The 14,634-nt window shown below is 39.9% G+C and overlaps 1 protein-coding gene across 1 annotated transcript in view; it reads right to left on the reverse strand.

Annotated features, from left to right (window-relative positions):
* Positions 1-1,199: 1,199 nt before the first annotated feature.
* Positions 1,200-14,634, reverse strand: part of adamts3 (ADAM metallopeptidase with thrombospondin type 1 motif, 3) — a 90,523-nt gene continuing 77,088 nt past the window's right edge. Inside the window, exons 17-22 of the mRNA XM_008336198.3 lie at positions 12,419-12,582; positions 10,996-11,152; positions 10,517-10,649; positions 8,660-8,867; positions 6,338-6,455; positions 1,200-4,641 (exon numbers count right to left, since the gene is read on the reverse strand). Of these exons, the coding sequence (XP_008334420.1) occupies positions 4,166-4,641; positions 6,338-6,455; positions 8,660-8,867; positions 10,517-10,649; positions 10,996-11,152; positions 12,419-12,582 (1,256 nt within the window). The 3' untranslated portion in view covers positions 1,200-4,165. The remainder of the gene's footprint in view (positions 4,642-6,337; positions 6,456-8,659; positions 8,868-10,516; positions 10,650-10,995; positions 11,153-12,418; positions 12,583-14,634) is intronic.

Raw genomic sequence — 14,634 nt, forward strand, 5'->3', positions numbered from 1 at the left:
ACAGCAAACAAGAAGGGGCTCAGGGCCGATCCTTGATGTAGTCCCACCTCCACTTTGAAGTCTTCTGTCCTTCCAACAGCACACCTCACTACTGTTGTACTATTCTCATTCATGTCCTGCACCAAATTAACATACTTCTCTGCCACTCCTGACTTCCTCATACAAAACCACAATTCCTCCCATGGCACTTTGTCATATGCCTTTTCTAAATCTACAAATACACAATGCAGCTCCTTCTGATCTTCTCTGTACTTCTCCATCAGCATATAGCGCTCCTTAATACCTTACTTTATAAACTTTTGGTTTAGGAGAAAGTATCAAGTCTTGTCGAGTCAAAGGGCTCAAGTCCGAGTGAAGTCACGACTCATTGATGTTAAAGTCCAAGTCGAGCTGCAGTCTCTTTACATTTTGTCAAGTCAAGTCTAAAGTCATCAAATTGATGACTTGAGTCCACACCTCTGGTAACCAGTGGTTTAGTACATGGCTGTTAAACAGGTGTTAATAATCCAGCTGTGACCAGTCCATACCTCTAATCAAAGAACTATAGTAATTGCATTATATTGAACAATACATCAATTTGAGATGAGGTGAGATTTCTGTCTTTCGTGGAACGACATTCACCTTTCCATTGCACCCAATCAGCCGAGTCCATTTACACAAGTCCTGGTAATGTCCAACTGACTTGACATTACAATAAAACAGAGCTTTCCACTTGTTCTGCACAAATTAGTTTATATTATTCGTATCCACTATATTCACAAAAAGGTCTGAGTGCTGAGGTGTTGGAAAACCTGTGAAGAGTAGTGTGAGTGGCTTCATTTGGAAGACTTCACAAACAAAGTGTTCTCTGCTGCATACACTGGAGGACTGATGATGAAGAACTCCATTAGTGGTTCATAATTGGGCAACAAAAATGCTAGCAAAAAAACACCAAAAGTACTAAAAAGTACACTGGTTCTCCGAACTATGGAATTTTACATGTTCTGGAGGCAAACATGGGTTTATACAGTGTTAGTGCTGTCAAAGTTAATGTTAGTTGCACAAATACTTATTGCAGTGTGTGTCAACCATGGGGTTGCGTCCCCATGTACGATCGCCTGGAATTCAAATGGAGTTGCCTGAAATGTCTAGTTTTTTTTTTTAATCAAAAAACAAAAACAAAAAAACTTTCTGTTCAACTGACTGTGTTGACTTTGCAAGAAAACCTGAAAGAAAGAAATCAGAGTATTCATATCTTTTATTGTGTATGTGCTCCCCTATTACAACAAACAGTATCAGTAGTGTACACTTCAATCTACACAAATACAGAGAAAGCAAATGGAGCAGAGAGTGCGACAGTGAGAACAGTTGTTTCTCATCAATGCACGGACGACGGAGGGGGCGAGGAGGGGGTGTTGATACAGTACATGGCATGGAACATGCTATGCAGACTATCTGTCTGAGGTTCAGGGATTGTCACTTTAACATCTACATCTACACTACTCATCAATACAAGCACTCCATTAAGACTAGCAGCAATGTTCTGTAGGCAGGAGGTGATAAGACCTGGGGAGGGGGAGGAGAGGGGGGGACAGGACGACACTGACAGCTACACACAGCCTAACAACAACTTTACACGTTTGCTGCTACTACTCTATTCATGTCTTGTTGGTTATAATAAAGCACGTGTCTGGTCAGTATATGTGGCAGCGCCGCGACGGCACTGCTAATAACTTCTACAAAACAGCTGTGAAAAAACAGCTTTCTGACGACAGGTAAGAACATCTCAAAATTGAGCATGTATATTTACATTTAAATTGTTTGCAAAAAACAATGTCATTCCTAGTCTACTGCCAGTTACCGAGAGAAAACCTGTTAAAAAAAAAAGTCAGTTTCATGGTGGACCTCCTGCAGCAGATTGACCTTTAAGCCTCACTTGTTGTGACGCCAACGTAGGATCCTCTGACTTTCAATAAATATTCATGTTCTCAATGCTATATACATGTACTGTACACTGGCACACAGGAGTGAGGGTGAACGGTTGTGAGCTACTGGACAGCTGTGCTGAAAACACACACGCTGTGGTTTCTTCTATTGCAGTCAGATGCATGGTGGTGTGAATGAGAGGACTTTTTGTGTGTTTGCGCGCGTGTGTGCGTGTGAGTTTGGTTTCATACAATCAGCCCAAAATGATAACAAAATCGACATGAACTGGAGCACTCCTTTCTGAGAACCATATTTTCCAGACTATACGTGGCACAGCTTTAATCACGTCAGTGGAAAAAGCTGTCGTGAAGAGGACAATTATGAAAGTTGACTGTTTATTAACACATGTCGGGAACAAAGGCTAAATATTTAAACCACAACAGGGACAATGAGATTCTGCATCACTGATTTAGTTAATTATCAGCATCAGCATCAGCATCAGTAGAGGTTAGTTTGGTAATTTATTTTCTTTCTTTGTAAAAGCTACAAGGTTTGTCTTTTTGTATGTTGTTTTTATTTAGTCTTTATTAATTTTTTAATGGCACAGTAGCAGAGTAGTGTAGATAGTGCCAACTTGTGGCCATTGAAGATATAGCGTATATTAAAAAACTGTGACTTATAGTCTATAAAATATGATAAAGTTTACTTTTGTAGATCCATAAGACTTTTGCTTTTTATTTTGTGTAAACAGTAAAAAGTATGCTATGCTAATGTTGCTAAGGTAAGAAGAAGCTTGATCTTTTAAACAGGAGTCATAGAATGTTTGCCAACAGGCTGTTGATCGGAAAAGTAAAAGTAACAGTGTTTTTGTGTGTTGTCTGAATTCTTCCAAGTGGTTAAAACGTTTGAATGAAAAAAACAAAGCTTGCTTGCTAATGGCAAAATGACATGACGATATGGTCAACACCATAGCACGGTTTCTAAACCAAACAAAAAGACTGTAAAAAGTAAAGTGTTGAGAACGTGTTTCCTGCGAGGTTATGTCACCAAAAAACACCATATAAACCTACAAAAGATATGAAAATAACATGCAAGTTTCATCAATTATCAAGAGGAAGCATTTATCTGACACTCACACTTTAATAATTTAAAATGTGTATCTTTGGTATGAAGGATGTTTTACACATTCATTCATTCATCATTCTGGATGTTCCCAAAATCAATATTTTATAAGATAGTTTTAGATTAAAATTTAGTGGGATCCTAGTTTCTGTCTCAAAATCAAATCAACATTTTTGTTTCTGCCACTGCTGCCACTGTCTGCACCTGTTGACATTTCTGCACACGCCACCAACCGCTGCTGCTGCTCTGCAGACATCTAGGCTCTGCTTCATCGTCATGAAGGCGCCACAGAGAGACCAATCAGAGCAGAAATGCTGCCACACTCCTGCCACGCACCTGTTGCCTCAGCAACTCAGAGATGAGTGTCAGCATCCAAGGAACGTTTAATGAATCAAAGATCAATGTCTTCATACACGGATTAGTTCAGAGGTGGAGCAGCATAAAAATTCTGTCCTTATGTGTCATGGCTGGATTTACTGTAATCTAACAAAAGAATACCTAGGAATTCCCCAAAAACACCCAACCACAGAACCTCATAGAAGTCGTACAACTGACCACATGAAGTGTCTGTCTGATGTGTCTGTTCTTCTCTAAGTGTTGAGGATCTTCTGTCTGAGAGTCGCCTGTGACAGTAGTGAAGCTCAGAGAAGCCAGGCTGAAGGTAACGAGCTGGTGGACGAGGAGCTGGACTATTGTAAATTATATGCTTTAAATAAAACTGCTTTATTCTCACCTGTCAGGCATGAGGTTATGGGTTTGAATCCACGTTGAATAAAATCTGACAATTTCAAGGGGGGACAAGACTTTTTTTTTAAGCAAACATTAATGATTCCAAACTGTGACTGTGTCCATCCCGTGGTGTGCCGAGTTAAACCTCACGTATTTGTCGCTCGTGTGTAACATGTTTCGACTGAGTTAAAATTTTAAATTAAAAAGTGTAAAGATGGGAACATGAGTTTATCCACTGTCGGAGCTCATGGATAGCTGCTCCTGAAGTGAGTGATGGGGCAAATTCTTCACAAAGTGAACCAGCACTTTTCCTTCTCTATTGGGTTTGTCTTTGTGGTGTGTTTTGTATCAGAAGACTTGTGATGAAGCTGACTGTATATAAAAAGTCAGGAGATGAAGAGGACCACACTCATCTCTCCACTTCAGAATGTGCCGTGGACCACCGACTGTCTGTCAGGCTGCTCGAGCCTCGAACCTCGGCCAGAGAAGCAGGTGACGCAACAAACAATTTCCTGCCAGTCAGACCCACGTGTCTGGGAACTCGTCTCGGTGTTGTAGAGACCTTTGACTGGGTTTTCTTAGTCGGCGCAGGGGTGGTGGTGTGTTTGGCAACATCGCCAGACACAGCAGGGCTTTTGCCTGCGCTTTTTTGTTTAGCGCTGCGAGTTCCGTTGGCCGCGGCGGCCGTCATCGTCTCCAGCAGCTGGGAGGCTGATCCGAATCGCACGTGCTCCTCTGTCTCGGCCGCGTCGGAGAACAAGGACAGAGCTGCTCCGCGTTTTCGGCAGGAGTCACAGCACAGTTTGTTGTAGCCTGGAATGGAACAGTACCTCGCAAGGACGTCCATCTGGCAGAAAATTGATTTGTCTCCCTCACATGGTTCATCTGAAAATTACAAAGAACTCAATGTCAGTTCATGCTGAAAAAAGGTCTGACAGTTCAGTGCTAAAGAAAACAATGCACAGTACATGAAAATACAGACCTGTATATAAGGCACATAGATGGTTAAGGTCAATTGCAAACAATATGTACTGTAATGAGAAGTGAAGCAGTTAAAAGTTAAAAAAAAAAAACTTTTAAAAAGCGGTTGCTCCTTTATTAGGATATATTTGGCTTGGCATTTTTATTGATGACACACAAATTCGTGACGATTTTAAGGGGCAGTGGTGGGTTAGTGGTTAAGGAAGTAGACTTGGTTCCGGAAGGTTTCAGGTTTGAGTCCACCGGCTGCCAAGTTGCCACTGAGGTGCTCTGAGCAAGACACTGTGCCCTCAAAATGAACAGCCCAGTAGGTGACAGTAATGTACCTAAAGTTCCCTTGCAAGTCTGCAAGAAGATGCACAGGTTTGGTGAACTGTGTTACTTGGTTTGTTTGGTAAATAAACTCTCAACAGATGCTAAGATGAAGATAATCGTGTAACCATTTTGCTTGCAGATTTTTTCCTGTCAAGGCTACACTATTACCTTCAGGCACCGCTGCTAATGTTTGCTGTAACAGTCCCAGTGGAGACGAAGACAGTCCACAGCCCACAGTAGAGCAGATGGTGATTATAAGGTAGAAACGTCTTCATACATTGAGTGTAACAGCTGTGACCGTGCTGTGAGTTTGTAACTAACATGTTCATATATAAACAAAGGTGTTTCTACACGTTTTTGGCTTAAGAGCCACTATTGAAAGAACCAGGTCAAAGTGATCTGTCTTCAGTGACAACGTTAAATATATGTTTACTCAAATAAGCTGAACATTTGTATCAATATACACACTACATCACTGCACACAAACAAATGTGACCTCTTTAACCCATCACAGCTTTAAGGACCAGAGGAGCAGGTAACAGGTGAATTTGAACCTGCGATCTTCAGGACCACTTCCTTAACCACTAAGCCACTACTGCCCTACAGTAAATGTGAACTAGTGAGTGAATGCATGAAGTGACAGGACGTGATTGAATTCTTATTGTATATGGTCAGATATACACTCGAGAACAGGGGTGGGCAAAAGTTTTGACTCTTGGGCCACAATTGTCCTAATATTGAACGGGGGTGGGGTCCGGGGCAGTCAGGAGCAGATAGATGGAATGTTTGTGTGAACTATGATGAATGACATGTAAAAGTCATACATATTGGTTAAAATGCTTTTATCATTTTCTACGCCATCTATTGGGGATATGTGGGTGTTGCAGGGAAAAGGGAGAAATACAGCATAATGATAATATAAATAAATTATATAATTTGGAAAAGTCTGGCGGGTCGGATTAAAAAGCCAAACGGGACAAATCTGGCCCTCGGGCTGTAGTTTACCCATGTCTGCTCTAGAATTACATTTAAATATTTAAAATAATTTGTTGTGATTGCTAATGATTTACCGGCACCTCAGTAGTAGACATGTAAAAACTGCAAGTATTGCAGCATTGATAAAATTGTACATTTTATTGTTTAAGTTATATCTGTTTTGTAATTAATGGACAAACCTACATTAATCTGAATTAATACTTAACTTAAAATTAATAGTGGTTTCTTAATGACAAAGCCTCTCATTAGTTGCTGCTGAGTCAGCTGAGGTTAATCAGGTCCTTCTCACCATGACATGGTCCAGGTCTGCAGGCTCTCAGAGCCTCCGGTTTCTCTCCGTTACACTGTTCTCCTATCCGACAGGAGACCTGACGCCTCTCCACTCCTTCTCCACAAGTCACAGAGCACTGTAGGAAGAACAAAAAAACAAAACAAAACCAAACCTGTGACTCGACAAAACACTCGCAGAGCTGCAGGCTAAATTAAACTGCAGTGAAAAATTCTTTCACCACCTTTTAGAACTGTGTCGTGTGGGAGGCAGGTTCAGAGAGCCTGAGAGAACTTCCTCTCTCTGAGCCATAAATCATATCCCAGTGCAGCGCTGCAGAACTCACATATTTACTTTTTCAAAGGTGACTGTCAAAATGTTGGTTCTTATATTTATATATACACTATATTACCAAAAGTATTTGCTCACCCATTCAAATGATCAGAATCAGGTGTCCTAATCCCTTGGCCTGGCCACAGGTGTATAAAATCAAGCAAGTCGCCGACTTCCTGCACAGTCAATTGCTACAGAGCTACAAATTTCATGTGACCTTCAGATTAGCCCAAGTACAGTACGCAGAGAGCTTCATGGAATGGGTTTCCATGGCCGAGCAGCTGCAGCCAAGCCAAACATCACCAAGTGCAATGCAAAGCGTCGGATGCAATGGTGTAAAGCACGCCGCCACTGGCCTCTAGAGCAGTGCAGACGCATTCTCTGGAGTGATGAATCACGCTTTTCCATCTGGCAATCTGATGGACGAGTCTGGGTTTGGAGGTTGCCAGGAGAACGGTACATTTCAGACTGCATTGTGCTGACTGTGAAATTTGGTGGAGGAGGAATTATGGTGTGGGGTTGTTTTTCAGGAGCTGGGCTTGGCCCCTTAGTTCCAGTGAAAGGAACTTTGAATGCTTCAGGATACCAAAACATTTTGGACAATCCCATGCTCCCAACCTTATGGGAACAGTTTGGAGCGGGCCCCTTCCTCTTCCAACATGACTGTGCACCAGTGCACACAGCAAGGTCCATAAAGACATGGATGACAGAGTCTGGTGTGGATGAACTTGACTGGCCTGCACAGAGTCCTGACCTGAACCTGATAGAACACCTTTGGGATGAATTAGAGCGGAGACTGAGAGCCAGGCCTTCTCGACCAACATCAGTGTGTGACCTCACCAATGTGCTTTTGGAAGAATGGTCAGAAATTCCTATAAACACTCTCCTCAACCTTGTGGACAGTCTTCCCAGAAGAGTTGAAGCTGTAATAGCTGCAAAAGGGGAACCGACATCATATTGAACTCTGGGTTAGGAATGGGATGGCACTTCAGTTCATAGTATGAGTCAAGGCAGGTGAGCGAATACTTTTGGTAATACAGTCTATATTGTTCTGCTTTAAGAGAATATGCGACAACTTAACAATTTTGCAGTGAATTTCATTAATTCATTCTCTCTAAAGAACACTGATCCAGTCAAAGGTATGAGCTTAGCTTTACTCAAGGACTTGAATAAAAAAAAAAAACAACAACAACAAAAAAACGTGACAAGTTAAATAATAAAAATAAAGCTGTCAAATTAAATGTGTTAATTAATTTGTGAAGCTTAATCAGATTAATATTCTTTTAACAGTTTAGCACATGGACAGAATGACGGCAGTGAAAATGTTGCCCATGCGGAAAAATATGTCTAATCATTTCTCTTGTGGACTCATGTTAATCACAATTAGTCATGAAGAATTACAATCATGATTAATGTTAATTTTAAATCTGACATTTTTCATTATTATAAATGCCCTAAAAGTATTAACTTTATTAACTTTGCTGCTCTACCCATCACAGGGTCACATGACCAAACCACGCCTCCCTCTCTCCTTGTTCCTCTCCTCTACTGTTACACCAACGATATTGATGTTTCCACACTATTATCTGTAGGGAATCTTGAGGACCAAAGTGAAAATAGAGATTGCCTGACATTCTTTTTTTAGTGCTTTTTTTTTTAACCTGATAACTTGTGACTCAGACATCAGCTCTGGCTTGTTCTCAACGAATTCCGGACTAAAGATTAAAAAAGAGTGCACCTTCAGTTCAAATGGGGACTCTTTATTTTAAATGAGCTGGCTGTAAACTCTTCAAACACACTGACAGCCTACTCAACACCTATCACACAATTTTTTAATTCTTGTGGCGACTTAAGAGGTGAAAATGTATGAAAATAAACAAACTGGCTCAGTGTGAAACTTTTTTCATATCTGACATGATTTTACTCCTACTGTAGAATTCAGTGGCTGTAGGCAGGAGAACCAGCCGGGTCAAAGGTTAAAAAGGGAAGAGATTAAACATAATACTGAACCTCTGACCAGGCCGCTGCCCTCCACTGAGCAGGACAGGAGACTCTGTTACAGGGTCTGCGACTCTCCGGCTTCTCTCCGCTGCAGTATTTGCTGTGGACAGATCGGTTTGTGCCGTCATGAAGCAGCTGCACGCAGCGAACCATCCGGATTTGAAATCCCAGGCTGCCGCACGTTTTGGTACAATGCTCCCAGTCGTCGGCAATCCATCTGGACAGAAACCGAGAGATCAGAGGTTATTCTACGGATTATAATAGTGAATAGAAATCTTAGAGAACCAGGATATGATGGATGTCTTTTAACCCGAAACGCCAAAAATGTTCTATTTGTAGCATTTGGGTAAGATGAAGTTAATCTTCAGTAAAGCTAGAATTTTTTCTGTACGAATTTTAAACCTATTATAGTAATCTTAGGTTGATTGAATGCATTTATCATCTTCATACAGGAGTTGACTTCATTTGGAACAGATTTTCCTCACAGTTAAAGTCATAATTACAGTAATCTTCAGTGGTTTATAATGAAAGCACACACAGACAAACACATTTAATTGTGTCAGTGGAGAAACAGATGACAGTTTTTTCTGCCTGTCTAGGTTTTAATTGATTATTATAAATGAATAGGAAAAAAAAGGGATAACAATACCATATGTTGTGATATACTAAGATACAATAGGGCTTGACGATATATTGAGTTTTTTTTTAACAATTTATTTGTTACAAAAATGTCGTATTACATGCGTAGAATGAGGTTACTAAAATTGGAACCCAGGCATCCTCCCAGTGGTTCTCTCCTTAGAACAGTGGTTCTCAACCTGTGGTACACGTACCACTGGAGCGCTCTCTATTGGTACGCAAGGAAAATTCACATTTTCACATTTACATTTTCAGTTGAATAAATCTGAAACATACCATGCACAATTAATACAACATATAAACATCTTTCTAAACATTTCTAAACATCTCTCCTGTGGTGAAAGCTAACAGTGAAGGTCTATGCTGCTATATTCTAATGTTGGTCATCATGGTGGTACTCGGAGAGATCAAGGTTTTCTCAGGTGGTACAGAGTAGAAAAAGTTGGAGAACCACTGCTGCAGAATATATCGATACAGTACCGTGAAATTAAATACTGTGATATTTCAGTTTATCCATGACAAGAATATACATATATACATTCAGATCTACGGCTCTGTGTGCTGCTCTTGAGTCTGCAGGAAGAACACTTACACACGGGGCAGTGGTGGCTTAGTGGTTAAGGAAACTGACTTGGGTCCGGAAGGTTGCATGTTCCAAGTTACCACTGAGGTGCTCTGAGCAAGGCACTGTCCCAACACACTGCTCCCTGCACGCTCAAAAGCTTACCCACTGTTCACTTTGGTGATGGGTTAAATGCAGAGGTCACATTTGGTTGTGTGTCACAAGGAGTTCACTTTCCTTTCCTTACCAGAGAGTAAGAGCTTAAAGAGGGCCTAATGGTCCACTTTATAATGCATTATTATGGAACGGTGAAAACTATTTTTATTATTACTGGGAAAAAGTAGAACTCAACAACCAAGCATGGACAGCTCGGACTTGGTTGCTTTGAGCAACAGAACAAACAGATGCTTTTCTTATATTGACCTTGTCACCTTCTCTGGAGAAAAATAAATTTTACTGCCTGGAGTGTGTGCTTTAGTATTAACGGTGAATTACACAGACTAAGTCATTTTTAACAAATATTTTCCCAGCTCTAACAATCATATATTGCAGCTATATTGGTCAAAAGTTAATATCATGTACTACAGGGATGAGCTGATGTGACTTCACACAGTGTGATTCTATTGAAGCAGCAGCTGTGTGTGCGTCTGTTGGTGTGTACTCACTGAGGCTGAGTGCAGTCCTGAAGGTTACACATTCTGCGAATAGGTTTGGGTTTCTTGTTCTCATCGCAGTAACCTCGATGGACCATCTTTGTGTCTCCTTTCTTTCGACAGCCATATTTAGTGTACTGAAACCCTGTGATGGTAGAATAGTTTTTATTTCTTTACAAAATGAGGCGTTTAACAATGCAAAATTGACTGCATTAGTATATTGAAATAGTAATAGAAAAAAAAAGATAAGTCGCTTCTAGTGACACTGACCATTCTATTCTTAGCATAATGATATCAAATGGGGAAAAAAAACAACAATAATTCATTACTTTCAAGGCCATGCAGAAACATCATTGAAATACAGCATTATTCTCCTAACACAAAACCAAGTTCATGAATAGAGGCAGTGAAGATGAAGAATACAGATAATTATCTAAAGCAGTGACAGAAATCATTAGTCTCTATTATGTTGATGCTAATGTATTTGTTACCTCCAGCACAAGGTTTGGAACACGGCGACCAGCTCTTCAGAGCCCACTCGTATGTTTCCTCCTGGATCACATTGTTGTTGTTGACCGGGACTAAATCTTCATGTATGATGTACTTGTATATTAGAGTAGAACGCGTCTCATTGTCTTTGGGTATTATCTAAATGCCATGAGGAGACAGAAAAACAAGCACAATCAGAATACTTTCATAATATAACAATTAAGGCAATTTGCTTAAATTATAGCTCTGTTAGAAAACAGGTGAAAACAGAAAGATTGGTCAAAAACACACATTTTAAATTAAAATACCAACGCTATTTACGCAAGCACCTCGACATACGAGCAGGCTTCCAAATGCCGACGCCAGGTGGCCGAGCACTTGTTCACTTCACGTGTTCGTCGACTGCTGTACGCATCGCTTCCGTGATATTCTCTCTATTTTGTGCATTATTCTTCATATTAGTGATGAGTCCTAAGAGAGTGAGTGGTAAGGATGGTGGTGAATCAATAAATATGAGCGTGGTGCCTCCCTGTGTGAGTGATCGAGCACGCTTTTATGATCGCAGTACATCAAAAATAAGTTTATGTAAGTTACGAAGTGTTAGTGTAAGGTACGCTATGGAATCAAGTGTCTACGCACGGGCCAACTTCCCATCCTTCCTTCCTCCTCCCCACATGCCTCCATTAGCCGCTCCTGTATCGTCTGTCTCGAAGCTAAGAACTCATAATTATAACCACATTTTATTTCATATAAAATATGAACCGAACAGAACTATTCCCATAAAAATGTGTGCTGCGCAAGGAAAGGTTTTCTTTTTCTTACTGTTGCTCTGAGCTCCCCTTAGTAACTAAGTGCAGTATTTTTCAGGTTCATGTTTAATGGATTCTTTAGAGTTGAAGAGAGAATATAAATATAAAGCAGACAAAAAGAAAAACCTAAGTAAAATGTGGTCAATGTGATCTTTACATTTGGAAACAACAGAAGATGAAAAAATAAAAATAATGAAGTTGAGCATGATAAAACCAACCATTATAAAAACAACTTTAAAGAATTTATAACATTATAACATGCCTTTTCTGATATCAGCTCGACATCAGAAAAGGCTTTTTAATTCTTATAGGCTTTAATCTGTAAAGAGTAGATAACAGTCCCATTGTGACTGAGTGAATAGAGGGAGACAAAATGGATAGAACATGAAGGGATCACTTTCGGGTGAACTTTTTTTCAGAAGTGGAAAAAGAAACCATTACTGTTGGTTCAGACAGACACCCTGCATCTTTCTCAGATGCATTATTCCAACAATCAATGCAAGTATACAGTCACTCTGCTGCTGGTTGAGGACACAGTCAAAGCAGTGAGTTATCGCTTTAAAAATTAAAATGAAAGAAATATGTATTTCTTCACAGACAAAGAGGCTGTTATTACCAGAACCACCACCGGGTCGTGCAGCGGGCCCTCAGTGTGCAGAGTCTCCACACCGTCCTCGATGGTGTAGTGCCACTCCACGCCCAAGTCGATGAAGCTCCTGGACTTAACCTCCTCTGTTTTTCCATTTAGAATGTAATGGCCCGTCGCCTGGTTCTTGACGGCTGGAAGTATTCATTGGTAATGAGACTTTTAATTAATGTGTAAAACTTTGAAAAATTGAAATATTTAAACCGATGGCAGCACCACTTAAAAATGAACGTCCACCACTTCATGTATCTCTGTGGTTGGAAAAATATTCAATTTATTATTTATTATTTATAATAAATGTACTCATATAAAACATGCTGTCAACCTATCTAACCTAAACTTATGAAAAAAAACTACTACCTTATGAATCAGAAACATTTATTCGTCTGAAGCAATGAGGAAAACAGAGATGATTGAGGATAGAGCCGTAGCTGCCACAGTGGGAATCTTAATTTGGAGCTGTGACATTAAGAAGAATCTGAAGAGCAAAAAACAACTGGACAACAAGGTGGTAAAACATGAGTCACTGTGATCCACGTGTACCCAGAGAATGACACTGGAAGAAATATAAAGTTAAATAAATAGTGTTTTTCCTCAACGAAAATGAGGTTGAAAGGTTAAAAAAAGTCAATGTTAATAGGATTCTTTAACACTCCCCTCCCTCTTCACACTGGCTTAAATGTGTGTTTTATTTCCATTGAAAGTACTGCAGCATGTGATGTCAATAAAATGAAGACCCACCACAAAAGTGATGTGAAGCCATTCCCTCTGGTGACACTTCTATCCTGAAGAACACAGCGTCTGTTTCCTCAGCACAGTCAGCACTATTCAAACTGATGGGCCGTAATGAGGCGATGAGGAAATTTTACATCACAGGCTGTGATAGCTGGCTACAAGCGTAGACTATAAATGTTTGTCAATGGAGGGATTGTAGGAGGAAATGTCATCGACGTGGAACGTGTCTCTGAAGCCCAGAAAAATATGTGCAGTAGTGATGTGCCATTCGCGAGTGATTCGTTCAATATGAACAAATCACTCATGAATCACTCATGAATCACTTTATGCGAATGAATCTCTCTGCATATTAATAATTTACGGCGATTGAATCACTCACTCATTACTCCTGTAAGCAATGAGAGAGTGATTCATTCATTCATTCAGCGTCCGTCCTCAGGTACTCGTTCTTTTGTCACGTGATACCCGACATAAAAGATTTATTAATGAAATCATAATTCATAATTAGTGGTTTTAACCTCTGGTAGATGTATATGGTGTTATTGCGTTAAGTGTGTTTGTAAATGAATATTTTCAAAAATTATATCAACAAATTACAACGCCCACAATAGGGCCACCGGCTGTAAAATGAATGAAATGATTTGTTCACAATTCGTTCATTTTACTGTTCAAGAGTCAAAGATCTGAATCAGTAAAAAGAGTCAGTCTTCCCAACACTAATGTACAGTAAGTAGTACATTATGACAGGTATAACAGGTCAAAAACAACCCGCATGAATGTCATTGAGGTGAGGCTGAAAAACACAGTAGTGAGTAAATTTCATCCAATGAATGAAATGATGCATTTGAACAGATGTGGGAAGAGACTGGAACCATAGCAGCATACAGTATATGTCGTCTGATTTCTTAATTCACTATAGTGTTGATGAAGGTCAACACTATAGTCACCACAATCTCACCACAATTATCTCCTGCTGTTATTGCACTGCTACAGCACAAAGGTAATTTGGTTGTACTACACATTTATTTTATTTATCGATAAAAGATGTTTTCGAAAAAAAAATCATCACTCTTGGCTTGTAGCAAGGAGCTGACGTTCTATCGATGATTTGTTTTTTTAAATTTGCCAATCTTTTGTTTTGGGTAATTCATATTTTAAGTTGGGGGAAAATCTGACGATACCGATATCAATCCGATACCTTCTTCTCCCCTAGCATGTAGCCGGTGCTTGGCGATAGTGTCCCTGCCATGTCGCACAAAGTCAAGTTGAGCATTTGGGCTAAGTTTTTTTTATAAAATCTTAACCAATTTTGGTCAACATTGGAATCTTTGACCTCATGAGAGAGACGTCTCCCAAAGGATTCTAGACTGCTCTTAAATGTTAAAAAACACGACATTTAAAAAAACTTCGAACAAGCTGAATATGAGGGTTACAGCTCTACATAACCTATA

The sequence above is a fragment of the Cynoglossus semilaevis genome, chromosome Z, assembly GCF_000523025.1.
Source record: "Cynoglossus semilaevis isolate Cse_v1.0 chromosome Z, Cse_v1.0, whole genome shotgun sequence".
NCBI classification, from domain to species: Eukaryota; Metazoa; Chordata; class Actinopteri; order Pleuronectiformes; family Cynoglossidae; genus Cynoglossus; species Cynoglossus semilaevis.